The sequence below is a fragment of the Nematolebias whitei genome, chromosome 18 (genome assembly GCF_014905685.2).
Source record: "Nematolebias whitei isolate Nwh7 chromosome 18, NemWhi1, whole genome shotgun sequence".
Lineage (NCBI taxonomy): Eukaryota > Metazoa > Chordata > Actinopteri > Cyprinodontiformes > Rivulidae > Nematolebias > Nematolebias whitei.
Genome location: NC_056515.1, coordinates 6864637 through 6877385, shown reverse-complemented (window position 1 = coordinate 6877385; position 12749 = coordinate 6864637). Strand labels below are relative to the sequence as shown.

Sequence of the window (12749 nt, the reverse complement as noted above, 5' to 3'; positions counted from 1 at the left end):
AGATAGATAGATAGATAGATAGATAGATAGATAGATAGATAGATAGAAACAAAGGAAGAAACGAGTAAAGAAGCAGGAAAGATAATGGATGGATGGATGGATGGATGGAATATAATAGTGCTTTGTGTGGGATGGTGTTTTGAGATCAACCATGTTTACGTTTGCTCTAAAATTACAAAAGATAAATCAAGGAACATTCAAAATGTTGTTGTAGATCTTTAGGACATAATAAATGCCCCCCCCCCCCCCCCAAAAAAAAATAAATAAAAAAATTACAAACATCTTTTGAGGGATTTTTCACAATGTGTCATCAATAATCACAGCAGAGTGAAATACTGACTTCATCTTTCTGCCTAGATTGGAGTAGTGTACCTTGACATCCTGTAAGGATGGTATCCTTCTGTCAGTCTCGCTGTGTCTATACTCCCTAGTGTCTCTCAGTAATTACCCCGATCAGTTCCACCCGCGTGTCATCCAGGTGTTTGTAATATGTCTCATCTAGTCTGTGTGTATATAAGCTCTGGTCTGTGTCTCAGTCATTGTCGGTGCATCGTCTGGTAAAGCCCCTGGTTTGTCTCCTGTGATCCATGTATAACTCTGACCTGATCCTGTCTGTGAGTTTTGCTGCCACGTCAGTTATTTATTTTTGATTATTAAAGTGATTATTATTTTACGTCCTGGCCTCTGCGTCCTGCCTACACATGGGTTCGTTCTTGTTCAGCTCAGCCTGAAAATCCTGATAGTATGCACCAACCAAAATCAGAAACCAGCAGACAGAATTCCTCGACCTCGCTTACCTGTTCTCTTGAGCCCACGCAGATGGAGGACATCGTGTTCTGGTGTGGCAGTTTCCAGATCCAACTCGTGCCGGCACAAAGAAGTTACTGCCAGGAGGTGGAAATCCTGCTTTCTCCCCTCCTGGTCCTCGAAGAAAAGAGCCACGATTACAGTTCCTCCTCATCCTCAGCTCCGTTCGGCTATTCGGGGTGGACGTCAGGAGAAGACGCAGAGCCGGAGGACGAGCTCTGCTCCATTCTTGCCCATCAGCCTTCTCGGCGCCGCCGGAGCAGCAGAAATCGAACCTGGAAGCGGTCCATGGCGCTCGTTCCGGCACCTTCCACGTTTCCGACTTGGCTCGGTAGAGCCGAGCTTCCAGAAGACATTCCTGGTGCTGCAGTGGAGACGAATTCTGTTGCCTCACCTCCCTGGGTTCCAGTGAGAGCAGAGACCGATGCTTCCCCATCGCTCCGAGCTGCTACTGCTCAGTCCGGCGAGACTGAGCTTCCTGAACCTGGTCCCGGTGTCTCCATGGGGGCAGGTCCCATCGCCTCACCTCCAAGGTTTTCGGTGAGGGCGGATCTTGACCCCTCGCCCCTGAATAGAGCTCATCACAAAACTAGCCCCAAGACTTCTCAGCTCCAACCCCATGAATTATCTCAAATAAACCAAACTCTGCAAAGCCTCCTTTTTCTGCTAAAAATAAACCGAACTGTCTAGATACTGTACTCGCCCTTGCCGAAAAGTTTCTATTATCCCAACCTGGTTTAATCCAGCATCCTGGATATCAGCAGCTTCTTACTGGACTCAGAACTTTGAAAATAGAGCATGACTCTGCCTCAGTACCAGTTCCGTGTCCAGGTTCAGATCCTGAACCTCCTGTCACACCCCAGCTGCAGAACAAGTCCCTGGCTTCCTGGCTGCAGAGTCAATATCCGAGGAAGGCACTGAATCCAAGGAGGAGCCCCGGCCCAATCCTGGACCACACCATCACCACCTCGGCAAGGGTCAACAGCATAAAGGTTCCAGGGACTCAGCCCCTGCTCTAGCACCTGACAACACCAGCACCAGAAGACCCTGCCTCTGTAGACCCACCGTCCATGCTTGCTCCAGATCCTGTCGCAGAAGATCCAGCCCCCGAGGTGAATCCCACACTGCACGCAGCCCCCGAGGTGGATCCCACACTGCACGCAGCCCCCACGCTACACACAGCCCGTCACATGCCTCGCCTCGTCCAGGTCCCTCACCTCGGGTCCACTCCTCACCTCTTCCAGGTTCCTCGCCTTGGTCCCATGCCTCGCCTTGGCCTCACGCCTTGCCTTGGTCCCTCGCTTCGCCTTGGTCCCACGCCTCGCCTTGGTCCCTCGCTTCGCCTTGGTCCCACGCATCGCCTTGGTCTCACGCCTCGGTCCAACACCTTGCCTTGTTCCCTCACTTCGCCTTGGTCCCACGCCTCGCCGTCGTCTCTCAACTCGCCTTGGTCCCACGCCTCGCCTTGGTCCAATGCCTCGCCTTGGTCTCACGCCTTGCCTTGGTCTCACGCCTCACCTTGGTCCCATGCCTCACCTTGGTCTCTCGCTTCGTCTTGGTGCCACGCCTCGCATTGGTCTCTCGCCTCGCCTTGGTCCCTCGCCTCACCTTGGTCTCTCAAGCGCCTACTGGTGTCTCAGCTAATAGATGATCTGATCAGTGAAAATAATCAAACTATTACACAAACTTTGACAATAATTGATGTAGATTCTCAGTTATTTGAGATGTGGAAAAGTTTTTGTAAGATAAATATACTTTTGATGTTTTGTTCTTCACCTGTCCAAAGACAGAAGTGATATGGTGTAGTCTTTGTATTGTTGCATCTGCATTCGTAAGCTTTCTGTCTGGCCTACATCTGATCTGCTCAAATTAATTTAATGTAACATGAAATGCATGGACACATATGAATCATGAAATGGATTGTCACATACAATCCAGCTTTAAGCTCAACGTCACAAATATAGGTCAAAGTTTTCACAAGTTATTTGCTTTTCTTGCCCATGTTATGTGCTTCGGGCACATTATAATTATTTTTTACTATCTTTTTCTGATTGCTTTGTTTATAGACTTTAAACGAATGATCTTTTGTTAATATATTTTGGAGAGGGGATGATTGTAATCTTTGATAATCAGTAGTAATTACGTTAATTGATGGCGCTGCTGGTCCGCCTATGAATAGGCTGGGTTTCGACATGTTAGAGAACCCATTTTTTTCCCCACTCGCTTTTGCTCGCTCTGCCACCGCCGGTGTGCGTCTTGACGCAGTGCACACGTCTCCAGTTGCTGCAGGCTGCATCTGACGTCTCCAGGCTGTCATGAGGTAGTTCTGCTAGGACTTATTCGTTTGTTCGTTTTTTTCATTGCGATTTTGGCCTGGTGGGATCGGTAGTCCTGTTTTCGATCTTTCTTTTGCATTTAGAGTTTTTTGCTCTAGTCTGGTACTAAGTAGGGGCTTCGACGGCCCTGTATAGGGCTGGCCCCCTGCTGTACCGTTTTGTTCTGTTTAATCGACTCACCAGGTCCAACTTTCAGTTAATACTTTGGGGTTTTGTTCTTTTTTTGGGACACGGGTAATTGAGGGCATTTAACTCTCTCTCTTTTCTCTTCACAGAGAATCAAAAGCAGGTGAACCAACCCAAAGGATCAGGAGAGTTTAAAAATAAAATCTTTCTTTGAACCCTCAATTTTTGTCTCATGTCCTCAAATATGTTGTGTCTTGGTGGACATAACATATTTATGGGGGCTCGTTAAACAAGGCTTACCTTTGGCAACTAGTCGTGTCCTGAGACTGTTTTTGGATTTATAGTGATTAAGCTGGTTTTTCTGTGCATTTTGGCACAGCTGGCGTTGTGGTGGTTTAATTAGGACATTTGGGTGTGGTGTTGTTGTAGCTTGTTGGTGCATAGGCTGTTGTAATTAAGTGTGGTTTGATTTTAGGGTGAAGACATGGAGTTTAGCCTGGATGAGTTTGTTGAAAAGCCCACATTGGAGGCCTTGAGTAAATGCACGAAGGATCAGTTACTGTTAGTAGCCAAACATTTCAAGGTTAACGTAAACAAACATTCTAAAAGAGGAACAGTTGAGGCTGAGTTGTTGGCAGCACTAGTTCAGATTGGGGTTTTTCCTGCTACAATTTTACCAAAAAGTCCTGTGGGGTCTCCATCACGGGCTTGGTTGCCAGATGATCCGGTTTGTTTAAAGGAACTAGAAGTTAAATTAGGACGGCTTGCTTTGAGAGAGAAGGAGCTGTATTTTGAACAACGAAAACTAGAGATTCAGGCTGAAATGTGTTTGAAAGAACTCGAGCTTGGTGCTGGGTTGTCACAAGCTCAATCAAAGGATTTTGATGTTAGTAAAAATGTTTGCTTGGTTCCTCCTGTCAATGAGCGAGACGTTGATAAATAGTTCACGTTGTTTGAAAGAGTGGCACTCGCACTTCAATGGCCTAGAGAAATGTGGACTTTGTTACTGTAGTGTGCACTAAGTGGAAAAGCACAGGAGGCTTAAGCGTCTCTGTCAGTGGCGGATAGCCTTGATTTTGACAAAGTTAAAGGCACTATTTTGTGGGCGTATGAACTGGTACCTGAAGCTTATCGCCAGAAGTTTCGCTCATTAAAAAAAACGCTATAATCAAACTTATGTGGATTTTGTCAGAGATGAAATTATCTTTGATCGTTGGTATGCTGCTAAAAATGTTAATGACTTTGCTCAACTTAAGCAGCTCGTTTTGATGGAAGACTTTAAAAACAGCTTGCCATAAAGAGTTGCCACCTACTTGAATGAAAATAAAGTGTCAGATGTGTCGAAAGCTGCGGTGCTCGTTGACGAGTACATGTTAACGCACAAAAGTAATTTCGAGCGCACACATGTTTTTCATAAATTTGACAAATCTGAAAATAACAGCAAGGACTGCATAAAAACTATTTCTCACGTAGAATCTGATATACCTGCTGCAGTCAGTGGCGTTGAAAGTAGGCCTGATCAAGCACTGGATTTAAAGACTAATGTAATGTGTTTTTAGTGTAAGAAGAGGGGACACATTGTGGCCAATTGCCCGGTTTTAAAGAAGAAGAACACCAAGCCGGTTGCTCTAATTAAAACTATAAATCACTTTACTCAGTCACCTTCAACACAAAGGCCTTGTGAATATAATGATTTTAGGCCTTTCATTATGGATGGGTTTGTTTCTGTGGCTCCTTCTGGTGAGAAAATTCCTGTAAAAATATTGCGAGATACCGCTGCCTCTCAGTCTTTTATTTTGGAGGGCATATTACAGTTAAGTGAAGACACTGCGATGGGTTCGGATGTGCCAGTTCATGGCTTTGACATGCAAGACATTGGTGTTCCTCTGCACAAAGTCGTGGTCCAGTCTGAGCTGTGGTCTGGTGACGCTGTGGTTGGGGTGCGCCCTAGCTTTCCTATAGCGGGCGTCTCCATGATCATGGGCAATGACTTGGCTGGGGGTTGTGTATTAGTTACCCCGGATGTTATACCCGTTCCGATTTTGTGCTCCGGCCCAGATGAGCTGGCTCGTACATTCCCAGACGTGTTCACGTCTTGCGCAGTTACGCGTGCTGCACTTAGGTGTCAAGAAGTAGAAAATAAAGATGACTTGGACTTTAGTGACAGTTTTTTTGTGCAACGCTGACTCTGAACATGTCCAATTAAAGGGAAATATGGAGAGGGACATATTAGAGGCGATGCTCTGTCATTGTCTAGACAGCAGCTGATGGAGCTCCAGAAATCTGATGAAAGCTTGGCACCTTTGTTTAACGATGTGGTACCTGGTGAGATGGACTCAATTTCTAACGGTTATTTCTTGAACGATGGGCTTTTGATGCGTAAATGGATGCCTTTAAATGTCTCTCCTGTCGAAGAGTGGAGTATTGTTAAACAGATTGTTGTTCCAGCCGCATATCATTCAGAAATTTTGCGGTTAGCGCATGATAATCCATTAGCCGGTCATCTGGGCATTAGAAAAACCTATGATCACATATTGTGCCAGTTCTTTTGGCCGGGTTTAAAGAGCGATGTCGTGCACTACTGTAAGTGGTGTCATTTCTGTCAAGTATCTGGAAAGCCAAATCAGACGATTCCACCCGCTCCTTTGTATCCCATTCCATCCGTCGCTGAACCATTTGAACGAGTATTAGTTGACTATGTTGGACCGGTACCTCAAACAAAAGGGGGGAATAAGTTCTTGGTGACAGTGATGTGTACCTCTTCTTGTTTTCCAGAGGTTTTTCCGGTGTGTAAAATATCTACGCCAGTAGTTGTGAAGGCGTTAACCAAGTTTTTTTCATTGTTCGGTTTACCTGGGGTTGTGCAAACTGACCAAAGGTCTAACTTTATGTCCAAAGTATTTGCACAGGTTTTAAATCAACTAGATATAAAGCACTGTCGCTCCACCACGTATCACCCAGAAAGTCAGGGCGCACTCGAGTGTTTTCATCAAACTTTAAAAACAATGCTGCGCACCTACTGTTTGGAGTTCGAAAAAGACTGGGATGAAGGTGTACATTTACAACTCTTTGCTATACGGGAGGTGGTTCAGGAGTCTTTGGGGTTTAGCCCGTCGGACTTGGTTTTTGCTCACACGGTTCGTAGTCCTTTAAGGCTATTAAAAGAGAAGTGGTTGTGTGAAAAAACTGACCAAAATTTACTGGACTACGTCAGTAACTTTCGACTGAAACTAAGCCGTGCGTGCGAGATAGCTAAAGAGAATCTTAAGACAGCACAGGCTAAAATGAAGTCTTTATTTGACAAAATATGAGAATTTTTGAGCCTGGTGAAAAGGTTTTAGCGTTACTTCCAGTTCCTGGCTCCAGCTTACAAGCACGCTACAGTGGCCCTTATATGATCAGGAGGAAGGTCGGAGATCAAGATTATCTGATCTCTACTCCTGATCAGTGGCGACAATCACGCCTATGCCATATTAATATGCTGAAGCCTTATATCGAGCGTGCACCCTCTGTGAAGAAAACTGTCAGCTGTGTTTTCAGTGAGCGAGCTGATGCAGTCGTTGGGGCAGGTGCGGACATACGGGAGGAGCTGTCCAGTGCTGAACCTGAAGGTGACGTTGTCTTCAGTGAGCGAGCTGACGCAGTCGATGGGACAGTGCGGACGCACAGGAGGAGCTGTCCAGTACTGAACCTGAAGAGGATATCTTTTCCCCAGCTGTCAAGGAAGGGAAATTTCCGAATTCAGAGGTGTTGAAAAACTTACCTCTCTTACCGTCTCACCTTGATGTTTCCAAGCAGGCTGATATCATTAATTTGATATAGTCGTATAGGTCACTGTTTGCAGACATTCCCACTCAGACTCGTGCGCTCAGCCATGATATTGATGTTAGTGATTCCAAGCCTATTAAACAACGCCCTTACAGAGTGAACCCGGACAAGCGACGCCGTTTGAAGACGCAGGTGGAGTACATGGTGAAACATGGACTTGCTGTTGCAAGCAGTAGTGAGTGGAGTTCGCCATGCCTCCTGACCATTAAAGCCAATGGGGAGGACCGTTACTGTACTGACTTCAGGAAGGTAAATGGGGTGACTAAGCCGGATTGTTATCCACTGCCTCAAATGGAAGATTGTGTGGACCATGTGGGGGCTCTGGTCTCTACGGCTTCAATCATTTAACATTGCTGTCAAATATGTTCGTGGTAAGGACAACGTAGTGGCCAACGCACTCTCACGACTTTAGTCCTAGGTTTCTTTTTCTCTGAATGGGTTGAGGTTTTTTTTCTGAGCGATTAAATCACTCCCCATTCAGAGTCTTTGGGTGGGGGTGTTATGTGCTTTGGGCACATTATAATTATTTTTTTCTATCTTTTTCCGATTTCTTTGTTTATAGACTTTAAACGAATGATATTTTGTTAATATATTTTGAAGAGGGGATAATTCTAATCTTTGATAATCAGTAGTGATTACGTTAATTGATGGCGCTGCTGGTCCGCCTATAAATAGGCTGGGTTTCGACATGTTAGAGAGCCCGTTTTTTTTCCCACTCACTTCCGCTCGCTCTGCCACTGCCGGTGTGCGTCTTGGCGCAGTGCGCACATCTCCAGTTGCTGCAGGCCGCAGCTGACTGTCATGAGGTAGTTCTGCTAGGACTTATTCGTTTGCTCGTTTTTTCGTTGCAATTTTGGCCTGGTGGGATCGGTAGTCCTGTTTTCGATCTTTATTTTGCATTTTGAGTTTTTTGCTCTAGTCCGGTACTAAGTAGGGGGTTTGACTGCCCTGTATAGGGTTGGCCCCCTGCTGTACCGTTTTGTTCTGTGTAATTGACTCACCAGGTCCAACTTTCAGTTAATACTTTGGGGTTTTGTTCTTTTTTGGGACACGGGTAATTGAGGGCATTTAACTCTCTCTTTTTTCTCTTCACAGAGAATCAAAAGCAGGTGAACCAACCCAAAGGATCAGGAGAGTCTAAAAATAAAATCTTTCTTTGAACCCTCAATTTTTGTCTCGTGTCCTCAAATATGTTGTATCTTGGTGGACGTAAAAGCCCATAACATCTTATCCACTGAAACTTGATAAACATTTGCACCAGCGACAGTGTCACACATACTATTCGCATCATGACAGCTCTATGGTCAAGGTTGTAAATGAAGGTTAAAGGTTATACAAGGTTTTAAGCTTGTTTGGACCGTTGATTGTTGTAATCTGTATGGTAGTTTGTTGGTGGGCATATACTGTAATGTGCCATATGTGTTACTCTTGTTAAATATGTCTCACTTTTCATTTGAAGAGGTTTCTTATATCAGACTGAAAAGAGCAAAATTCTAACATTTTAAACTGCTGCAATTAGCTCCATATATGAGAGCTAAACTCCCATGCAAATCACTTTCCTTTCCCTCCATCTTGAGGGTCATTTGGGTTTAAATGGAGTTGGGTGCGAGGGGTGGCATTTCAACTTTAATTTTGTATAACTTACAATGTAGTTTGAATCTAATCCCCAATGAGTTTCACACATTCATGAATGTGACCAGAACGTGTCTCAGGTGGTCCAGATCAACAGAGACCCTAATGACCCTCAGGGGGGAAATGAGGGACTATGTTTTTTGATCAGTTTTCTCATAAGAACAAGCAGACACATTAGGTTTGTTAGCTTTCTGGAAAAGAACTGTCACACATACCCGAGTATCTCCTTCAGGTGCCAGCGGGTCAGTCATCCAGGAGCCAAACCTAGATCCAGATGTCTTGATAGTGATGGGATCGCTGATGCCCGTCAGCTTGCCGCACGCTGCACAGAGAGAAGTGGAGGAAGTTTTTTTTTTTTAAATGAAAACTCTGACGGATTGGACTCACTGCTTTTTAATTTAAATCTAAATGATCTTGCTCGAAGGATGAGGGGGTGTGTGTAAGAGGTGCTTATTCAGTTTATACCAACTAATGCCTTTTTCACTCTGAAAATGTGAAAAAGTGAGAAAAAAATAGGACAGGGGGAGGCTTTCTGTTCCTCTGTGTTAAACCATAGTGTTAATTAGTGTTGATTTGGGTGTTAATGAAAATGTGACAAAGCTATCGCTGGTTTTTGTGTCCCTCCAGAGTGAGATTGGGCCAAAAAGAAACCACAAGTAAAAAAAAAATAGGACATGAATTTTCTTTTTATTCAGCTATTCCTCGTTTTTAGATGGTTTTCACAAAAAAAAAAAGCAGTTTATTAAAGCAGATGGATGGAGTGAGTCTTGCTAATAGGCTCATTTAGGGTCGGTTTGTGATGACTGCTCATTTAAAGGTTGTGTCTTTTCTCTGTTCTCTTTCATCCATTAATCCTTTATCTGTTGTAGACCTCATTTTTGTGAAATATCTTGCTGCTTTGTGCTCAAACAGGATTAGTTTCTGCTTCCCCTTTTCTATAACCTGCTTCATTATCTCATCTCGGTGCTGCTTTTCTGTTGAAACATTTGTGTGTCTCTGTGTGCAGCATATGTTCTGCCTGTGAGTGTGTGGGCAATGCACCTCAGCTGCAGCGGAGAGATAAACACATGCTCACATGAGAAGCAGCTACCATCCCTTACGTAACCCTCAGTGGGATTAAAGTCTATAGTAATACATTGATTACTGCCTGCAGCAGAAAGGCAAAAAGTGGGTTATATAGTTTTTGTCTACTAGGTTTCAAGCATTTCTCTGTCTGTTAGCAAAATATCTCATGAACCGCTGGATGGATTTTTATTAAATGCTCAAAAAGTAATAAATGGATGGACATACACCACTTATTAACTTCTGCAGTCAATCCAACTGAAGGTACATTTAGATGCTGGCTGCCATTTATTACAAATACTTTGAGTGTTGATTGATCAAGATTTTTTCTTAAAAGTTTGAAACATTTGGAGTCAGTCTGTTTTTTTGGGGTTTTTTTGTTAGTAAAATACACTGCCTGGTCAAAAATGGTCAGCACCTAGATTTAGTTAAGCAAACAAGTCTTTCAGTGGATAATTACTGCATGAGTGGTCCTGGTTTAGCTGGCAACAAGATACAGTGCCTTGCGAAAGTATTCGGCCCCCTTGAACTTTTCAACCTTTTGCCACATTTCAGGCTTCAAACATAAAGAGATAGAATTTTATTGTTTTGTGAAGAATCAGCAACAAGTGGGACACAATCGTGAAGTGGAATGAAATTTATTGGATGTGTCAAACTCTTTTAACAAATAAAAAACTGAAAAGTGGGGCGTGCAATATTATTCGGCCCCTTTACTTTCAGTGCAGCAAACTCACTCCAGAAGTTCAATGAGGATCTATGAACGATCCAATGTTGTCCCTGTAAGGTTTCTAACACCCAGATAAATACTGACCAAAAGCAAACAGACTTTGACCAGGGAAAGTTAAACAGTGTTTATTTACAAAAGTGAAAACAATGATATTGGTGAGATAACTATCCGGGGAGAGGCTGGAACCCTGGAGAGCAAGGAGCAAAGTTAAAGCAGGCCAGGAGAAATCTCAAGGGCAGTAAAATGTCCAGAGAAGTAGTTCTTACTGTAGGATAAGGAGGTCAGTCAGTGGATGTCCAAAAAGGTTTCCAGGAGAACCTGTGTACGTGAGCAAGTGGTGGAAGGCAAGGAGCAGCTTGAGATGAGTCCAGGAAGGGTCGAGAGTAATTATCATGAGATCCAGGATGTAGGTGAAACACAGAGGTCAGAGCTGTAGCATGAGCACAAAGATTAATAATTTTAAAGCACAAAGAGCAAATGTTCAAGCCAGGAGCTTACTACCAAAGGCAGACAATGCAGCAGCGTAGAATGAAGTCCTCAGCTGGTACTTATACTTCTGCTGATCGTTATACCTCAATGGATCTCAGGTGTATCTTTGTTGGCGCCCTCTAGTGGAGAAGAGCTGTTGAGCAAAAGGCTGGAATTCCCACAGTCCCAAATGACTGATGATGATAAATAGAATCCACCTGTGTGTAATCAAGTCTCTGTATAAATGCACCTACTCTGTGATAGTCTCAGGGTTCTGTTCAAAGCACAGAGAGCATCATGAAGACCAAGGAACACACCAGACAGGTCCGAGATACTGTTGTGGAGAAGTTTAAAGCCGAATTTGGATACAAAAAGATTTTCCAAGCTTTAAACATCCCAAAGAGCACTGTGCAAGCAATCATATTGAAATGGAAGGAGTATCAGACCACTGCAAATCTACCAAGACCTGGCCTTCCCTCTAAACTTTCATCTTGAACAAGGAGAAGACTGATCAGAGATGCAGCCAAGAGGCCCATGATCACTCAGGATGAACTGCAGAGATCTACAGCTGAGGTGGGAGAGTCTGTCCATAGGACAACAATCAAATCTGGCCTTTATGGAAGAGTGGCAAGAAGAAAGCCATTTCTCAAAGATATCCATAAAAAGTGTTGTTTAAAGTTTGCCACAAGCCACCTGGGAGACACACCAAACATATGGAAGAAGATGCTCTGGTTAGATGAAACCAAAATCGAACTCTTTGGCCACAATACAAAAAGATATGTTTGGCGTAAAAGCAACACAGCTTATCACCCTGAACACACCATCCCCACTGTCAAACATGGTGGTGGCAGCATCATGGTTTGGGCCTACTTTTCATCAGCAGGGACAGGGAAGATGGTCAGAATTAATGGGAAGATGGATGGGGCCAAATACAGGACCATTCTGGAAGAAAACCTGTTTGAGTCTGCAAGTGACCTGAGACTGGGACAGAGATTTATCTTCCAACAAGAAAGTGCTCCAAAACATAAAGCCAAATCTACAATGGAATGGTTCACAAATAAATGTATCCAGGTGTTGGAATGGCCAAGTCAAAGTCCAGACCTGAATCCAATCGAGAATCTGTGGAAAGAGCTGAAGACTGCTGTTCACAAACGCTCTCCATCCAACCTCACTGAGCTCGAGCTGTTTTGCAAGGAAGAATGGGCAAGAATTTCAGTCTCTCGATGTGCAAAACTGATAGAGACATACCCCAAGTGACTTGCAGCTGTAATTGCAGCAAAAGGCGGCGCTACAAAGTACTAACGCAAGGGGGCCGAATAATATTGCACGCCCCACTTTTCAGTTTTTTATTTGTTAAAAAAGTTTGACACATCCAATAAATTTCATTCCACGTCACGATTGTGTCCCACTTGTTGATTCTTCACAAAAAATTTAAATTTTATATCTTTATGTTTGAAGCCTGAAATGTGGCAAAAGGTTGAAAAGTTCAAGGGGGCCGAATACTTTCGCAAGGCACTGTATTTATCTCTCACTGATGCAGCAAGTAGCTTCTCATTTGTCAAACAAACATGTCAAAAGACCAATCCTGTGGTGGTGGAAAAGAAGTTAATTTGTTTAAGAAGAGTCAACATATTGACACGCATAAAGCAGAAAAACATCTAAGGAGCTGAGAACTGTTCAATGCATTATTAAATCTGGAAGGTCAGAGGGTAATAAGAGAGCCGGCTAAAGTGAAGCACCTATGCATAGTGCAACAAAGTCCA

At 43.9% G+C, this 12749-nt stretch overlaps 1 protein-coding gene across 2 annotated transcripts in view; it reads right to left on the bottom strand.

Annotated features, from left to right (window-relative positions):
* olfm1b (olfactomedin 1b) overlaps positions 1-12749 on the bottom strand; it is a 40991-nt gene that overhangs the window by 2739 nt on the left and 25503 nt on the right. For both annotated transcript variants that reach the window (XM_037692540.1, XM_037692539.1), the window contains exon 5: positions 8945-9051. In XM_037692540.1, coding sequence (XP_037548468.1) covers positions 8945-9051 — 107 coding nt within the window. The remainder of the gene's footprint in view (positions 1-8944; positions 9052-12749) is intronic.